The sequence below is a fragment of the Cydia fagiglandana genome, chromosome 12 (assembly GCF_963556715.1).
Source record: "Cydia fagiglandana chromosome 12, ilCydFagi1.1, whole genome shotgun sequence".
NCBI classification, from domain to species: Eukaryota; Metazoa; Arthropoda; class Insecta; order Lepidoptera; family Tortricidae; genus Cydia; species Cydia fagiglandana.
This window is the reverse complement of record NC_085943.1, coordinates 1,611,568-1,632,076: the sequence shown is the minus strand read 5'-3', so window position 1 is coordinate 1,632,076 and position 20,509 is coordinate 1,611,568. Positions and strand designations below refer to the sequence as shown.

Below are 20,509 nucleotides of genomic sequence, written 5' to 3'. Positions count from 1 at the left end.
TCCCGTTTTACCCTATGGGTACGGAACCCTAAAAAAACAACGGGTTGCACTCCGGGAGTGCCGACAGAAGTGAAAACTCAATGACTAGTCCAAAATGTCTGCAGCACTATGTATAATTGACCCATCCTCCTTTCTATTGAAAAACTTTAGTTCCGAAATTGCTGGTCAGTGAGCTTGTTTAAAATTCGAAATTCAAATTTGTAGCGTTAATTGTTTAAAATTCGAATGGAAATTGTAAAGTTACCTTGCAGACCTCGCATCTAAATATATTTGGACAGGATATTTTGAGTTTTATTCACCAGTACTAGAGTTCACTTTTATTAGCTATTTCATCAAAATGTAGCTTAATTGAATAATATTTGAGTGATATAAAGATAGAATGTAACTGTGAGATTCTCGTATTTCAACCCGCACAAGGTTAGAACCTTTTTCATGTAATGTCATTGAGTTTTTCTTTATTCTCTTCAACGTAATTAACGTAAAAATGGACTGGCTGCAGAGATAAAGTGCATAAAGTCGGTATGCGGGTGGCCTTTTATCTGCACCTGACCGTATATAATTTTACATCAGCACCTTTAAGACATGTATAAAAGTTAAATAAGTATTTTACCCACTCTATTTTTAATATATTTTCATAACCTCCACCCGCCCAGAGACCTATAAAAAGGTCTCCCGTTCCATTCTAATTTGAACTTTGTGTTGACAAAATAAAATTTCATTTTGCTTGGCAAGGTTTGACGTATGGGCGGCTAGAGGATTGGTAGCGAAGACCCGAAGCCCCGTACCCCGTAACCCAGTGCACGGTCGCAGTGCCGCAGTCGGGGGCGCGGGGCAGTCGGCAGTCTGCGTACGGCATGCTTACCGCTCAGACATGGCGGCCGGCACGCTCGCGCTCGCGGTCTCGCTGCTCGCTGCGTTTGCCGGTGAGTTTACGTTCTTTTTTTGAAAAAAAAAATGTGGATGCGTTCGGAAACTATTGTAGTTTATAAAAATAGCGAGGGAATTTAATCTTCCACCAACACATGTTGGTGGAAGATTAAAAAAATGGATTTGTTTGTTTATATGCGTTCGGTTATAAAGATGTAAATAATGTAATTTAGGGACGAAAAAAATTAACTTACTGTCAAAAAGAAAAGTGATTCATTTAAATGCAAATTCATGAACGTGGATCATTTTCGCTAAATGATATATGTCCATTTAATATTTTAATATTATTTATACTGCTTGCAGCAAAAGTGGATTCTCGATTATTAAAGATATAGCTCTGGGTGATTGTGAAATTTGTATATTTACAGTTTTATTTACATGATTCTGTGAGTGTCATAAACATAACGTCCCAGTCTCCCCCCCCCCCCCCCCCAGTTACAATTAATTCGGATTCTTCTATTGTTCAAAAAATACTAAATGCTAATGAATTTACAATAAAAAATACTATATGCGCTCATAAAATAAATTGTTATTTTAATCGATTTTAAACTGTTGTGAGACATACTAACATTGAATAATATACAATGTTAGATGTTATGTTTTTAATGTTAGGTAGGTATGCTCCCATGAAGATTAAAGTACTAAATACAAAAAAAATATACCGTTATGTAAATAATATTCGTATGAAATGAAATAAAATTTACAAAATCAATACAATGAAAAAAACTATGACTGATGTAAAAAGAAATAAAATAAAAACCTCTTGGCAAAATTATCAACACCTATGTTTCAAAGCGTTTTAATATATTTTGAGCGTTTCGTTTTGATATAGATAATACATATATAACGCATTTATTAGCACATAAAATTGTAAGTACATATGTATAATTTAAAACTTAGAAAATATACCTTATAAATAATATTTTAGGCTCAGTGATGTTTGTTTCTAAGTTAATTTATTTAAAATTAATAACAATTTCCCCACACCACAAATAAATATTAATTTCTAAGCGTCATTTAGGATAGGTATGGTTTTCAAAAGCAAAGAAATATAATTAAAGTGAAAACTATTAGAGACGTCCTGACGTGACCTATATATGCATAGTTTGGCACAAATCACCTAATTTAGGAGACAGTACGTCGACGCTAAATACAATTACACAATTTTGTACTTTAATACATTGCAATAGGACGAAAAATGTTTACATATTAGTGAAGGTGCTGATAATTGCCGTAGAGCGTAACCCGCGGTTCCAACTTTAAAAAAAACTCGTGCTTCGTTTGTTTTGATTGAAATCCAGGAAGCCGGTTCTGATTTAAAAAATTTTTACGGTTTTAATTTTGTTTTGACACGAGTTTGACGTTAGCTCGACGCTGATTGATGTGAGCGAAATTAACTACGACATTAAGTCGTTTTTACGGTATTACGAAATTTAATATGACTCAAGAATAATGTATGAATACGGTTCATTATTAAATAAATAAATATTACAGGACATTCTTAAATTACACAGATTGACCAAGTCCCACAGTAAGCTCAAGGAGGCTTGTGTTGTGGGTACTCAGACAACGATATATATATATATATATATCTAAATATGTACTTAAATACATAGAAAACAACCACAGACAGGGTCACTACCCACTAAGCCAGACGGGTCGCCATACTAGATATTGAAACGATATGGAATAGATGTGTCAGTGTCAAACAAGTGTCAAAAGTGACGTTTTTGTTTGTAGAAATGTCAATTTTGACACTTGTTTGACACTGACATATCTAATCCATATCGTTTCAATATCTAGTATTTGACGTATCTCATTGTTCGAATACGGCTGTACGTGTGTACATAGGTAATATAACAACTGCGGCATGAAAGTGAATCCAATGTCACCGCTATATGCTTTGCGGCACGCTCGGTCTTAACCACCGCATTCCATTCGTTTTAAAATTCAATAACTGACCTAAAACCGATGTCAGTCGACATAGTACAAATTGTTTGTGGTGTTCAGTGTGACTACCACTATAGTTCGTTTTTTTAGCATTAGAAATAAGGTAAACAATCTTGATGTGTCTTTTAATTGAAAAACACATTTTAAAAATAAGTCACGGCAAATATGTAACAATTATGAATCTAATTCGATTATTTATATTTTTCTGCTTTCATAAGTAATAGATACTGATTTTTAAAAAGCGTTTTTCAATTAAATGACATGTCAAGATCGCTTCCCTTCTTTCAAGTTCTTTCTAATGCTAAAAAAACGAACTATAGTTTAGCACTGTTATAAACGCTGTCGAGAAGGTAACTTACTTTCTATGCATCTCGCTCGTACTTCATATTAGATAGTGACAGGAGATATGGCAATTTTTTGAAATTCTCAAAATCAGCGCTTTCATTATGATATATAACACGATATAGTTTGAAAAACTTTATTTTTTAAGCCCCCAACAGTGGACCCCATGTTTAAAATAATTTGTTTACGTTACATGTCCGGGTCACTAATTTCCAGTGTACAGTCAAGGAATTTAAATTCCGACCCATTTCGTACTTTGTCACAGTGACAACCGTATGAGGTCTCTAGCGGCTTTCATATTGATTGTCACTGTGACAAAGTACGAAATGGGTCGGAATTTAAATTCCTTGACTGTACCAAATTTCAACTTAATTGATCCAGTAGTTTCCCAGAAAATAGGCTGTGACCGACAGACAGACAGACAGACGCACGAGTGATCCTATAAGAGTTCAGTTTTTTCTCTTGAGATATGGGACTTTAAAAAAGTAACTTATTTTACGTAACTCACAAGTAAATGTGATGATTACCAATTGTAATACTAGGATAAACATTATTATGTATTCGACAAATGTGCCGACCCACCGGTAAAGGTACCTTATGGTGGTTGGCGCTTACGCTATTATTAACGTCGCTCCAATATTATTGCGGCGCTATGCGACGTAAGCGCCAGCCGCCATAAGGTTTTGCAGTGGAACGTCACAAATAAAAACAATTAACACAGTTCGAATGGTTCACAATTACAAAGTAAAGAATATAATGTTGTTTGCTTCCATTTTATCGGAGCGTGTGCGTGTTTCATAAAATTGTGAGTTATTTCATTATTTTCTCAGTCGGCTGGTGTATTCATTTCTGTTTGAGTGTGTTCTGTGATTAAATATGAGGAAGTTAATTAAATCGAAAGCCTGTTGTATTTTTGTTCAGGTAATGTACAGTCAGCAGCAAAAGTCGCTAAGCGGCCGAGGTGTTCAAAATGATCTAGACGCGACTTTATTGTTAAGAGAATAAGAGCGTGTCAAGGTAATTTGGAACACCTCGCCCGCTTAGCAACTTCTGCTGCTGACTGTACAGTATTATCAGTCAAATCACATGAAACCTTTTATAATGATGATTTAGCTTATATACGTCCTGCTGCTGGGCACAGGCCTCCTCTCAAGCACGAGGGAGGTACCTTTTTCTGTGGAACGTCACATATCTTTACAATCGGCTCGATTCGAAAAATGAATTAGATTTCTACTAGACTTCAACAAGTTACGATATGATTAATTTAAAGATATGTGTAAGTATTATGATTTATCCAAGTCACATTTAGTCGATATCTAATGTAGATCTAGATGATCTCTAAATCGTCTCTAGATCTTGTGATTATCTCGAAATCCGAATAGGCGTGTCAGTGTTAAATTAATGAATAGTGTAAACAAGATATAAAAACGTTTTGTCGGCTTTTTTCAACCACAAACAAAAGTTAAAACCTCTACACGTCACAGTTGTTAGCGTAGAGGGTCTACGAAATCCCTACCCAGAAGCGCTACGAGCGCCGCTACGAGAATTCGCTACGCCGTCGTAGCACATCCTGCAATATCGGACAGGCCACGCAACGCACCAAAGGCATATAACTCTTAAATCAATTGGCTATCGTAAAATTAATGTACCTATATGTCAAATATAGCTTTTTTTAATTTTTTTTTTATAATCACTGCTCAAAACCTCGTGTAAAAAAAAACAACACAGCATATTTTCTTTTCCCATCTGTTTCAACTTCAAGCCTCATTAATTTACAAAAAACACCCCTTACATCAAGAAACGCTAATTTGCAACAATTTATTTCAATAATTTGCCATTCAAAACTGAGTTCTATTACTTGTAGTCAAGGTTTAAGTCTGAATTCGTGTTGTTATCGTTAACAATTCTTTGTTAGCCAATTACTTATGCGAGATATCGAACCGTGGCAGGATGCCAAATGGGGCAGTCCTTGCTCATTCGTAAAAAAAAATTGTCAGCGGTGGGACAGAGACTAGTGTTATTTGACCCCCAGATTCGTAACAAAGTTAACCGACCGATTAGAACTTTAACGGCGCGATCCGGGAAATGATTTAGAGATTCACTAGATATGAAATAGTAAAGATATGTGACATTCCACGGTAAAAGGTACCCTTGCCCCGGCTGAATATTGGGGCGGCGTTAATAATAGCGTAAGCGCCAGCCGCCAAAAGGTACCTTCTTACGTGGAACGTCACATATCTTTACTATTTCATATCTAGTGAATCTCTAAATCATTTCCCGAATCGCACCGTAAGATACGTCAATTAATAGATCTAGAAACGATATGGATTAGATGTGTCAGTGTCAAAAGTGACGTTTTTGTTTCAAGAAACGTCACATTTGACACTGACATATCTAATCCATATCGTTTCTAGATCTATTAACTGACGTAAAAAGTTCGAATCGGGCCGATAGACATTAGACATATGTAGCGATATAGGTTATCATCATCATCTCCTGGCCGTTTTCGGCTACAGCGACTGCGTTTCTACCGCTGAGAGCGTCGCTGGTACGCTCTCAGGTGACTGACGTAGCCAATCTTTGCAGCTAATGTGCGGCCACACTCGCTGCAGGTCCCCTCAGCTCCCCTCCGACGTAATTATACGTGATGGCCACAGGTCTGGCCTTTAGCTCATACCATTTTTAGGCCATAAGGTAAACTCACTAGTGCTCGACATACTAATGCCCAATAGATGACACCTTAATGTCACCTCTATTGACAATGACTTAAGTTTCGAGATGACATGTACTGGGACTGCGTCGAACACCAGTACGTTTACCTTAGTATGTGTAAAGTCAAAGGCAGTTTAAGCAAAGAGAATTTAGTATAGAGGCGGATTGTAAAAGTAATTTTTGTAGACACAGTAAATTTACTGCCATCTTTCGACAGAAGATTAAAACTTTTAGAACGCCATTTGACTTCGATCCTTGTTCTTTCACTGATATGTGTTTGTTAAATGTCAAAAAGTGTCGCCATCTAAACGAGCATAGGCCAAAGGTATGGCGCCATCTAAAGATATACCATAGCCATACCTTTGGCCTATGCTCGTGTACATGGCGACACTTTTGACATTTGGGCATTTCTTTTTAAAGTACTCGTACCAAAAATGTTTGTGTTAGAATTGGGAAGTTTTATATTATTTCTAATCAGAATCACGAACTTTTCCATTTTTACTGAGAAAAAAATAGTGCCCACTATTTTTGGCCCGTTTGGTTACGGTTTTCAATACAACCTTCTATGACCGTAACAAATCGGACCATTAAAAATTGCATACAATTTTGGAAACACTTTCTTTTCATATGAGGATCGAAAGAGCTCGTGATTCTGTCTGAAAAAATATAAAAAGGGGGTACAACTTTAAATAGAAATGCCTATTTAACAAATTTAAAAGTTTTAATCATGAGATCATGACCCATTTTTATTCACTCTAATTGTATTATACTGGCCGGAGTAAGAACAAAGAATACTTATCTTCGTGAACATGCTTTCGTTAACTACGACACAGAGGTAAAGACGAACCGAAATAGGTCAAAGCAGCTGTTTCTTTTTCTTATGAACGTCACAAAGTTTGGGAAGCGTTGTTGGCCGGTTTGTTTTCCCTGTTATGAGGTTTTTGTGCGTGATGTAACAAATACCGTGTGAGTAGTAAACACTGTTAGCTCATATGAGATAAATAAATGGTATTGTATTGTATTGTATTGTAAAATGATATTGCTATAGGATAAAAGTTTTTGTATAGCTCGAGATAATTGTTTACAAATGTAAATGTGACTCCGCTGTCCGTCTGTCTGTCTGTCACCAGGCTGTACAGTCAACGGTAAAAACGGTGTACAAATCATTTCAAAAATATGTCCCATAACTCTTATGTCAGTGAATTAAGAACAATGGGACATATTTTTGAGTAAGTTGTCTACACCCATATTTTTACCGTTGACTGTACCTCATGACCCCGTGATAGCTGGACAGTTGAAATTTTCACAGATGATGTACCTATTTCTGTTGCCGCTATAACAACTAATACTAAAAACAGAATATAATAAATATTTAAGTGGGGCTCCCATACAACAAACGTGATTTTTTGCCGTAATGGTACGGAACCCTTCGTGCACGCGATCCACTCGCACTTGGCTGGTTTTTAGGGTTCATACCCAAAGGGTAAAACGGGACCTTTTTTTTTATTATGAATGGACTTACTCATGGCCACAGACTAGCCGAGGCGTAGACGTGGCCTACGGTGGCCCTATTACTAAGACTTCGCTGTCCGTCCGTCCGTCCGTCCGTCCGTCCGTCTGTCACCAGGCTGTATCTCACGAACCGTGATAGCTAGACAGTTGAAATTTTCACAGATGATGTATTTCTGTTGCCGCTATAACAACAAATACTAAAAACAGAATAAAATAAAGATTTAAATGGGGCTCCCATACAACAAACGTGATTATTGACCAAAGTAAAGCAACGTCGGGAGTGGTCAGTACTTGGGTGACCGTTTTCCTTTTGCATTTTTTCCGTTTTTTTTTTTTTTGCTTTATGGTACGGAACCCTTCGTGCGCGAGTCCTACTCGCACTTGCCCGGTTTTATTTATAAAGTAGGTACCTATAAAAATCGACTCCCTAACGCAAATATTACCACCTAAGGTTCACCAAAAAGTTACAAAGGCTTTATATCCTGTCAAGATATTATAAAATACGGCTTGATGTTCAACTTAATGGCTGTTTATTCTCACCCCACAGGCCGATTCAGATTTAAGAACTTGTAACGGTTTTGATTTTATTTTAATACTACCTTAAAGATCGCTTACGCTAATGGTGCATGCGAAATGAAGTGAAAGTAGATAGATAGATAGATAAACCATTTATTCGCTTGCCACAATACTATAATTTTGTCAAAAAAATAGAAACAATAACAATACCAATAATAAAAAAAAAGAACAAGAAGCATCAATAAGAGGTAGATTTGCTGTGTGCGTTGCAGCAAAGCAAAAGGGTTCTGGCTCAGTGATACTTACGCTCCACTCTTTCGGGTGAAGCACTGATAATTCTGCTAGAACCCAGATAACGGACATATTTTCGATGAACAAAAAATAATAATACGAGTATATTAATATACAATAGCACTGATTGACTAGCACGTTATCTTTTTACGCGCATTAGCAAAGTAATATTTTGGTTTTAATTAGACTGTTTTGTACAGAAAATGACAGCCAAGGCCTCTCCAGTTACTAAATACTCGAAAGCTTCGATGCATGAAGCTGATATTTTGCTAACCCCGTTATTTATCAATGTCGCAATTCATTGATAATAGGTTTGGCAAAACTATAATATCGTAGAGAATCCTGGCTAACTTCACCGGTGGTGCCCAACTTCGAAAATTATTCAATCTTTTATAAATTTTAATATAAGTATAATAATATTCGATTCGGGAAATGATTTAGAGATTCACTAGATATGAAATAGTTAAGATATGTGATGTTCCACGGTAAAAGGTACCATTGCCCCGGCTGAATATTGGAGCGGCGTTAATAATAGCGTAAGCGCCAGCCGCCAATAAGGTACCTTTTGCCGTGGAACGTCACATATCTTTACTATTTCATATCTAGTGAATCTCTAATTTATTTCCCGAATCACGCCGATAAGCAAATATACATTGAAAAATTTAGGATAGAAAAGGGGTTTCAATCGATGTGTGGAAGGGCGGCTTCGAAATTTTGATAATCTGGTGCTTTGCGGTGAAGTAGTTCTATTCGGGGTGAGGTGGAACGTGTCTGTTCTGTATGAAATACTACTTATTCCGTGCTCAGAGTTAAATGGAGGTAATTATGAACGGTAATTAATATCATTTTTCATAGAGGTCGCTCGTAAATTGAATATTTCCGGTGCCATTCAGTTAATCAAAATGATATTTAACCCGTGGATAAAATACTTAATATGAATAATATGTGTAGCACCAGATGTACTGAAATATCCTTAAATTGATTGTTCACACTTGCGCTATGGCGCTACTTACCCATATTACTTTACAAAATGGTTAGGTATATAATGTAAAGAGTGCAACCTAGCAGGAGGACACCATGGGCAATGGAAACACTTTCTTAGATTGCTCTTTTAATACGTTTTTAAAGAATTTACATGAATCATCAACAACTATTCTAGGTAGCTGCCTCCCATCGAACTACCATACCATCGAACTGCCTAACATCGAGCTGCAAGTAAACTACGGTCGTTTCTCAAAAAGTTGGCACCGCCAGGTTAACGTTAACGTTTTTCAAAAATTTTGCATTTTCGTATTTTTAGTGTTCCGTACAAAACTTTGTTTACGGAACACTTATGGGATCACTTCGGTCTTGCAAATCAGTTAAATACGTTTTTCTCAGAGACCGTTTGACATAGATACCTAAAATTTGGAACAGTTATAGCAATTACCACCACTCATATTGTGAATAAGTCAAAACTGCTTATTTCTTATTAAAGGGGGAAATTTAGGGGGTTGAGAGGGGTAGGCTGAAACTTTTTTCATTTGTAAGAATCGTGTGGGGTACCATTAGAAAGCTTGCAAAAAATTGAGTCGATGGACTGATTTTGACTTCATTTTAGACTGCAATAGTTTCGTCAAAAAATGCATTTAAAGTTGCAAGTTTTCATACAAAAATTTTCACCTCTGTCCTGGCGATTTTCGCGAAAACTATAGCTAACAGGCAGCTGACCAGTCAATACCCAACTTAAAGAAGCATGGAGACGGCGGGAAAATTATCAGCTTAACTTTATCTTTATTAGTTTTTCAACTGCAGCTTGACCTTTGGTTGCTTAGGGCTAGCTAACTGATGCTTACACTGGTCAATTCATATTAGGCGAGAAACATCCTTAGTTAAAACTTTGGCATTGAAATTTATGACTTACGTCTTTGACATAAAGTTTAATTCTGCTTGCTTATTTTTGTGGGATATTTAATTTTATCTTAATAGCCTACTATAAGTATGAGAGAGATCTACAAAATACGACCTTATTATATTGCAAATAAGTTTCAATTTCGAACGGGCTTTCCAAGCAATGGACTAGCATCTCAAAAATCTGAAAAATTCAAATTAAGAATTCCGTTCTTGACTGTCGTTGTGTTTTTTTTTCCACAATAGGACACATAGAGTTAGTAAGGCGTATAGAGATAATAAAGTCATTTAATATTTATGAACAGCTTTGGCCTCATGTATAGATTTTATTGAGAGTATCTGATTCGTCGAAACAATATACACAATATTCCTTTTCATTAAGTACCATTACATTTCTGTATTAATTGTATAATTATAATATCTATTAATTATATTCAGTACTTATGTATATTTTTGAACGGATCGGTGAGCAACAAGATTCAGGGCTATAACCGCGAAAATAAAAATTCGCAAATTGCGAGCATTTTTCTCTGTCACTCTAATTACGCCTTCATTGGAGTAAAAGAGAAAGATCCCCGCAAATTGCGAATTTCGGTTTACGCGGTAGCCCCTCAGTCCTGTTACGAGAAAATAATTTTGGAAGACATTAATAAATAGTACCTATATGACAGTTAAATATCACAGTTTTTTAGAAACAAAGGTAAAATTGACGAAATATTTAAAGTAAGCCGATCTTGTTTTTTAGCAGTTCTAAATAATATTAAAGTCTATATATATGGCATAGAACTAGAAACAAAATCAAATAAAAAATAATAATGAGTTCTAAATTCAAATTGAAGGAGTTATGTTACATTTTAAGGTATTATAGGCCAAGCGCGCACCACGATATAAATTTTTGCGACACGATTTTAGAATCGCGCTGTAATATATCGCAGAAAATTCACTGCGCGCACTGCGATGAAAATGAAAAAGTCGACCAGTCGCTTGTCATGAAACGTGTCTTTAATATGCGATTGCTGTATGACTGGTGATCCCCGTCTATTTCCATAATTAAATGGTCAACATCTAGCGTCTCATTTTGAGACTCCATTGGAGGTGCAGGTGCCGAGATGTTGGGGTTTGGAGAGCGAAATGCCGACTGAGGTCCGGCCGGGGTGCGATTTTATTATCATAGTGCGCGCGGGGCCATACAACTCCGCATGCTGCAATTCACTTTGCGACAATCGCGTCGCGAACAATTGCGGAAAAATGTGACAAATCACAATTTAAAAATCGCTGCGATTTTTTTGTCGCATATGCGCGCACTAACATATAAACACATACGTTGCATTTCTGCGACAAAATTATCGCAGGACAAAAAACCGTGGTGCGCGCTTGGCCTTACTCTAAATTATTATAATACATCAAGCATTCGCGAGATGCTCGACTTCGGTATTCAAACACAAAGCAATAGTACAAGAATCTAACTAAATGCAAAGGCCGAAGGAGCGATTCGAAGATCCGAAGCGTCCGACAGACGCGCGCCTCCCGTAACTTTTCCAAGTATTTTTAAGTACAAGTGTCTAAGTCGCAAAATCCAAAGGCTGAAGTCGCATTGGGCCGAAGGTCCGAAGCATCCAGGAGGTCAGTTCTAAACACAGGTAATTAATACAAGTGTCTAAATGCGAAGGCCGGAGGCCGAGCTCCGCGTAGGGCCGAAGGCCCGACGCCTGCAAGATGTCAGTGGTTAAACACAGAACTGACAGCCTGGACGCTTCGGGCCTTCGGCCCTACGCGGAGCTCGGCCTTCGGCTTTCGCATTTAGACACTTGTACTATTGTTCTGTGTTAAAGCACTGACATCCTGGACGCTTCGGGCCTTCGGGCTACGCGGAGGTCGGCCTTTGGCCTTCACATTTAGACACTTGTACTATTGCTCTGTGCTAAAGCGATGACATTTTGCTAAAGCTCGGCCTTCGGCCTTCGCACTTAGACACTTTGTACTATTGTTCTGTGTGTGTAGTTGAATACGGTACCCTAAAAAGAGGCAAACAACCTCTGTAAAATGTAACGATGCGAGCGGTACGGCTACCATCAGTTTGGCATTGACATAAACGCTACCGTGGGCGTGAACGTAATTTACTTTCTATGCATCTCGCTCGTACTGACATATTAGTGCGAAAGAGATAGACCTATAGGAAGTAAATTACGTTCACGATATCGTTTATGTCAATGCCAAACTGATGGTAGCCGTACGGAACACTAATTGCCTCGAGCTATCTCGGACTTGGCCAAATTATTTTTTATTGGGATTGTTAAAAGGCAACTTTAACTATTAGAAAATGTGGAAGGGAAGCAATTCCTTCAATTAGTTTAGGAGATATAGGCGTTTGAAATTCAGGTTAATGATATCAAGGACAGGTGAAAGATATTTTGTCTCCAGGTTATCGATAGTAGAAGCAGGTTATCGAGAAATAAGTACAAATTCCAATGAAAATATTGACAGGTTATCGAGAGGCGTCATTAACCTGTGTCCGTTGCCGTTAACCTGGTTTCTTGTCATCGGTCACCTGTAATGAGTGTCATCCACCTGTCCACCACATCATTTTCAATGCCTTCTAAAAATAATCGAAAAATGTGTCATCTTCTGTAAAAAGGGACATTATTGTCCACCATGATGATTAAAATTTTGGATTCTGACCCACCTCACCTTCGATTCGATTCCCAATTTAACAACAAGTTTCTGTGAATAAGTAAACATTCAATCTTACTGTCTATTCACCCTGGCAGTACCTAGTGGAACTCAGGTTTGGTGCAACATAGGCACATGCAGTTTTGGTCATCCAACTCGTCTTGGTGAGCACTTGGGAGAGCAGAACTCAAGATAGAGCTGATGCTGGACCATCGCAGTACCTAGTGGAACTCAGGTTTGGTGCAACATAGACACACGCTGTTTTGGTCATCCAACACGTCTTGATGAACACTTGGAAAAGTGGTTACTAAGATAGAGCTGATGCTGAACCCTCGCAGTACCTAGTGGAACTCAGGTTTGGTGCAACATAGACACACGCTGTTTTGGCCATTCGACACGTCTTGATGAGCACTTGGGAAAGCAGTACCCAAGATACAGCTGATGCTGAACCCTCGCAGCACCTAGTGGAACTCAGGTTTGGTGCAACATAGACACACGCTGTTTTGGTCATTCGACACGTTTTGATGAGGACTTGGGAGGGCAGTACCCAAGATCGAGCTGATGCTGAACCCTCGCAGCACCTAGTGGAACTCAGGTTTGGTGCAACATAGACACACGCTGTTTTGGTCATCCAACACGTCTTGATGAGCACTTGGAAGAGCAGTACCCAAGATAGAGCTGATGCTGAACCCTCGCAGTAACTAGTGGAACTCAGGTTTGGTGCAACATAGACACACGCTGTTTTGGGCATTCGACACGTTTTGATGAGGACTTGGGAGGGCAGTACCCAAGATAGAGCTGATGCTGAACCCTCGCAGCACCTAGTGGAACTCAGGTTTGGTGCAACATAGACACATGCTGTTTTGGTCATCCAACACGTCTTGATGAGCACTTGGAAGAGCAGTACCCAAGATAGAGCTGATGCTGAACCCTCGCAGCACCTAGTGGAACTCAGGTTTGGTGCAACATAGACACACACTGTTTTAGTCATCCAACACGTCTTGATGAGCACTTGAGAGAGCAGTACCCCAGATAGAGCTGATGCTGAACCCTCGCAGTACCTAGTGGAACTCAGTTTTGGTGCAACATAGACACACGCTGTTCTGGTCATTCGACACGTCTTGATGAGGACTTGGGAGGGCAGTACCCAAGATACAGCTGATGCTGAACCCTCGCAGTACCTAGTGGAACTCAGGTTTGGTGCAACATAGACACACGCTGTTTTGGTCATCCAACACGTCTTGATGAACACTTGGAAAAGTGGTTACTAAGATAGAGCTGATGCTGAACCCTCGCAGTACCTAGTGGAACTCAGGTTTGGTGCAACATAGACACACGCTGTTTTGGCCATTCGACACGTCTTGATGAGCACTTGGGAAAGCAGTACCCAAGATAGAGCTGATGCTGAACCCTCGCAGTACCTACTGGAACTCAGGTTTGATGCAACATAGACACATGCTGTTTTGGTCATTCGACACGTCTTGATGAGCACTTGGGAGCGCAGTACCCAAGATAGAGCTGATGTTGAACCCTCGCAGTACCTAGTGGAACTCAGGTTTGGTGCAAGGTCAGGTCAGGTTAGGTCCGGGTTCAGGTTCAGATAAGAGCCGGGATCCAGGTCCAGGTCCGACTCCGGGTTTGAGTCTAGGTCCGGGTCCGAGTCACAGTCCGGGTCCGAGTCCGGGCCCGAGTCTGGGTCCGGGTCCCAGCCCCAGTCCCAATCCAAGTCAAAATCTAAATCGCCAAACGTGTACTATGCATCGTTGAAGAGTTCTGTTCTAATCATCATCAGCAGTTCCACTTCATCAAATGCGACAGTTTTTAATGAAAATGCTTGATTTTCTGATGTAAATCCAAAAGTCACTATACGCATGCCTTTAAGGTTTGAGGAGTTCCCTCGATTCCTCATGGATCCCATCATCAGAACTCGAGATTGACAAAAATGCAGCTTATAAACTTATCTTGCTTAACAAACATAACGAAGAGGACAAATCGCCAAACGTGAACTATGCATCGTTGAAGAGTTCCGTTCTGATCTTCATCAGCAGTTCCACTTCATCCAATGTCACTTTTGTGAATGTATATGCTTGATTTGTAAATAAAAACACAAAAATCACTATATGTATGCCTTTAAGATTTGAGGAGTTCCCTCGATTCCTCATGGATCCCATCATCAGAACTCGAGATTGACAAAAATGCAGCTTATAAACTTATCTTGCTTAACAAACATAACGAAGAGGACAAATCGCCAAACGTGAACTATGCGTCGTTGAAGAGTTTCGTTCTGATCTTCATCAGCAGTTCCACTTCATCCAATGTCACTTTTGTGAATGTATATGCTTGATTTGTAAATAAAAACACAAAAATCACTATATGTATGCCTTTAAGATTTGAGGTGTTCCCTCGATTCTTCATAGATCCCATCATCAGAACTGGGTTTTGACAAGAACGGGACTAATCTGCATATACTTATACTTTTTACAAAACATTTTAATATATGTCTAAAACTAAAAACCCTCATAAGGTACCTTTTCCCGTGGGACGTCACAAATCTAGTTTGAGTATATGTAACGTGGATTTTAAATAATTATCGATCACCTGTCATATGGCAGGTGAAGGACGCTTCGTTCACCTGCCATTGCATCATTCACCTGACTTTTTTGGACAGGTTAACGAGACTTAAGACAAAAGTACAAAAATTTCAATAATATGCAGTTTTAACAGACAGGATAGTTTTTATTCCTAAATTAACACACAAAAGCGATATAACCGCTATATAATTATATAGTTACGAGTATTAGTTGTGGTATCAGTGACATTAACCTGCCGCAAAATCTCATCCACCTGGCAGTTTTAGCCAGGTGGACGATATGCAGGTGATGGGGAAAATGGCAGTTATATCGCGAATACACAAAATGTATTAGCTTGATGAACTCCATACTTAGGCATATAAAACTAAACTATTGTTTACGTTACATATCTTGATAGTAATGCGATAGGTTACATAATTAGCAAGATATCGACTCCAGGATAAAGAGTACTTACCCATTACAAACTCCAATTTCCGATACTTTGTCGTTTGTGTTTTATTTGCGAAGCACAATAACCACGTCTTCGTCCTACCAGGTGATAGCTGATGAGTGACGGCTTCAGCTCGTGCGGAGTGAGACGGGAAAGGTGCGGTGGGGGTTATTCAATCGTCGTGAATGTGACGCGCCAGGTGACTGTTAAGAATTGCCTTGGACAAACTTTGAAGCCGAATAACTTAAAATATAAGTATAATATTGTTATGCGATAGTAATACTTTAAAACTTAAGGATATATGTTAATAAAATACGGTAATGCCGTTAAATTAAGTTAATATTTTGTGTGGTTTTCATAGCTCGGAACATCAGTACCTCGCGTTGGGACACGGCAGGTTAACGGATAAACGTAGTTACAATATTTTTTTTTGTAGTCAATATTTATTAAATTTTTTTCAAAGTATTAGGCCTCTGTGTAAAAAGTCTCTCTAAATATGTATTAATTTTTTATATATATAAATAGTACATAACGAAAAAAAAGTTCTAACATAAACCTATTTACAGGTGGCGGTGCCAACTTTTTGAGAAACGACCCTACCTACATGTGTCGGCGACAAGTCAAGCGAAGTCGAGCGATTTCACTTGACATAGTTAATCTGGCGATACCGAGAGACTTAATTCGGTAGCGACATCAGGCGAAGTTGTGCTAATTGCTGTTGACATATTGTCGACATCGCACGACTTTAAACACACTCTAGCGACATGTAACACGCTGGCGACACGTGCCGTGGTACATTTGGTCGCCCGGTGTATTCCTCTGGCTTTAACTCTTGAAAATCTAACTATATGCGTTCACTGTTGAAAGTAGAGACCTGAGCTCTCCGAAACAACTCGCACAAGCCACACCGGCTTGCGTGTGCATGACGTGCGCGTGTGCGTGCGCTAAAATGTTGGAGCCGCACACGCACACGTCACGCAAGCGGTGTGCCATCTCTCATAAGGATCTGTATACTACAACGCCGCACGCGCACGCAGCCAGTGTGCACAGGCCTTAACTATCACTCGCCAAAAATGAATCGACTCAAGCCAAATATAATGTACGTAACTATATTGACTAAGTACTGCTACAGACATTCAGAGGTATAATACCCAGACGACCTACCTGTAACGCAGTCAATCTACTACACATCCATAATTGAGAACCCTAACTATGGCAACCTCACATAATTTTCAATACATGCGAATTAGAATCTTATTCACTTAGTGGAAGGTTCAATTTTAACAAAGAAAGTTAACGTACGAGTAAACAAGCGTAAATGATGCGTAATGACAGAGCAAAGGGAAAGTAAAAGTAAAACACTAAGTAAAAAACCGGGCAAGTGCGAGTCGGACTCGCGCACGAAGGGTTCCGTACCATAATGCAAAAAACGGCAAAAAAAAAACGATCACCCATCCAAGTACTGACCCCGCCCGACGTTGCCTTAACTTTGGTCAAAAATCACGTTTGTTGTATGGGAGCCCCAGTTAAATCTTTATTTTATTCTGTTTTAAGTATTTGTTGTTATAGCGGCAACAGAAATACATCATCTGTGAAAATTTCAACTGTCTAGCTATAACGGTTCGTGAGATACAGCCTGGTGACAGACGGACGGACGGACGGACGGACGGACGGACAGCGAAGTCTTAGTAATAAGGTCCCGTTTTACCCTTTGGGTCCGGAACCCTAATAAGGTCCCGTTTTACCCTTTGGGTACGGAACCCTAAAAATGAGGCCAATATTTTATATTAAAAACAATTCGATGAATGTCACAAGGTGGTCACCTCGTGAAAATGTCAGTTTAGGTTCTGTTTAATACGCTCTAATCCGGGCTATCTAACACACCCCGTCACCTACAATTATTAATACATACTAGAGATGTCCCGAATAGTGTTTTTGGCCGAATACCGAATATTCGGCCCCTCTCTCGGCCGAAGCGCCGAATATTCGGCATGACATGCGAACCATTTTGAGTCACAATTATTATGTAAACCGTTCGCCAACAAAGCACAACGTTTGCTAAGATACTTGTTCAACAGAATTAATGAATGTACTTCGAGTCAATCAAATCAGACCCATGATAGAAATAAAATATTTGTATAATCAACAAATGCTCAAAAAGGGTCTTCGTATTTAACAACTTTCCAGGAATACATTTTTAATATTAGGTACCTACCTATATTTTGATTATTTTACTGTGAAATTTTTATTTTTAGGTAGGTGCAACAGATATTCGGTATTCGGCCGAATAGTAGGCAACATTAGGCCAAACACCGAATAGTTGTACCGAATATTTATAGCATCTCTAATACACACCTAACACAAATTAGCTTATATAGCGGCCTACTAGCCGGTAATCGGTAACGCCGTTGCCTATTTCAAAGAGGTCCAAACCCTGGTATAGCCTATTATTTGTATGTTCATCACATCAACTATATTTGTTTCTGGATTATGGGTGTTTTCTATGTATATTAAGTATTTATTTATGGATATAACTATATATATATTGCCGTCTAGTACCTAAGACTCTTATTGAACCCTTAGTGAGCTTAACTGTGGGACCGTGGGACGTGAAAATAGACTACTCAATATACTCTGGTAATTACTTATCACTTGCGTAGCCCTAGGGAGCGAGTGAAAGCAATAAGCAAAGCACTTAGTGCTCAAGCGATGTAAGATGTATGTGGTGTAATTGAATACGTAAGCATATAATTAGAGGGTTTAGTATTTATTGGAGTTGCTTTAAAGGCGTGTCCAGATGGGGACAATTTTCCATTCCATTCCATATCCAGAGAGGAAAATGAGAACTACGTTGCATTGTAAAGCGGTCGTCCATTATCCTCTTAATATTCCTTTATTGCAAACAACTCTTAAAATACCTAACTTAATACCACCGTTACATGCGAGTAGCTAAATGTTATTATTGTGATGTATTTTCTTTTCTCAAAGTATTTGTGTAATGATCTACATATCGGAAATAGGAATTGCCTGACTCAGCTTTTTTGACGACCTCGGCAAGCCTCGCCCCGTCTACCTGTTTAGCCAATTAGCCTCATGCGTGACTTTTTTTTTAAATCATTATCCATGAACAGTAATAGCTACACGATTGAAATTTTCACAGATGATGTATTTCTGTTGCCGCTATAACAACAAATACTAAAAACAAAATAAAATAAATATTTAAGTGGAATTTACACACAATAAATGTGAATTTTTTGCCGTTTTTTGCGTAATGGTACGGAACACTTCGTGCGCGAGTCCGATCCGCACTTGGCCGGTTTTTTATTTGTAAGTTAAACTGTATTTCTTTATTTTTGAAGTATAAAGAGGTAGTATTATGTAAAGCGGGCCACAGACCATCAGTTTTAACTGCACAGTTTTAACTGTTCAGTCAAACTGTTCAGTTAAAACGTACGTGTGTAGGCAAATCTTGAACTGTGCAGTTGAACTGACGATATAATCGAAATTTCATTAGATAAAGTTTTAACTGAACAGTTAAAACTGTGCAGTTAAAACTGATGGTCTGTGGCCCGCTTAAAGGTGAGCATAATAATATAACATAGAGTTCCATTCCTGTTTGCCGGTAACAAAACAAACCATCGTTTCACACAAACTACGTTGTTAGCTAACTAACAACAACTACGAGTAACAACTTAGATACAAGTTCCGCCGGGAGCCACGTATGAATAATTAATCTCCTTTCAATTACACTTAATGTCTGAATAATTTCTTATCTATTTTACTATTACATCGAGCCTGTTGTCAATTTATAGGCTTCGCACGGGTAAACCATAACAAATGATACACTTAAACCTTCCTCAAAAATCCTACTGGTAGCTGAAAACCCCATGAAAATTCGTTTAGTTTTAGTTTAGCAGTTTTTGAGTTTATCGCTTACATACAGACAGACTCGGCGGAGGAATTTGTTTTATAACATGTATGAAAGCAAATATTAAATGAATTTCAATTGTTTTTTAATTAATCTTTATTGCATAAAAGAATAGTAAATTGTAAAATATAGTAATTGCTGAAAACTGATTTAGATGAAGTTTGATATGGAGAATGTTCGAGGCCCGAGGAAAGGACATAGGCATGGTTTTTATCATAAGGATTTTCCTTTGCTAACAACAAATCACTGCTGCATTCGAACTTCAAGATATTCACAAGAGACGACACGTACTAGGTCCATTCTAGATACGCTATAGTTTAGATATTAACTAGTTCTATTTTACAGAGCAATTCAGGCAACCAATGCCACTTTTATTTACGTTAGATAGAGTAAGATATCTATTAGATGTGAATTGGATCTCTAAGTCATATCCTGTGGAAATCGTTCAAGAGTATCTCCAGAATCGAGCAAATGTGAAATTTTACAGGTTAGATCTTAAACATATCGTTATCGTATCTTGATGATGTCTAAAAGATATCTAATAGATGTCTATTTCAAAATCCGAATCGAGCCCTCAGTCTTAACTAAACTAATGAATCACTTTTAGTCCACCTGTCGATGATGTCGCTTTAACATAAACTATTGTCATTAGTTTGAAATCTCTGTTAAAGCTGTCTGTTTGATGAAGTTTAATAAATAACAACAGGCTTCCTATAAATCAGTGTTTTTCAAACTTTATGGTGTGACGGC

The 20,509-nt window shown here is 38.4% G+C and overlaps 1 protein-coding gene across 1 annotated transcript in view; it reads left to right on the top strand.

The window, feature by feature from the left end:
- Nucleotides 1-792: 792 nt before the first annotated feature.
- LOC134669426 (integral membrane protein DGCR2/IDD-like) overlaps nucleotides 793-20,509 on the top strand; it is an 86,269-nt gene continuing 66,552 nt past the window's right edge. The window contains exon 1 of the mRNA XM_063527004.1: nucleotides 793-923. Within this exon, the coding sequence (XP_063383074.1) occupies nucleotides 872-923 (52 nt within the window). The 5' untranslated portion in view covers nucleotides 793-871. The remainder of the gene's footprint in view (nucleotides 924-20,509) is intronic.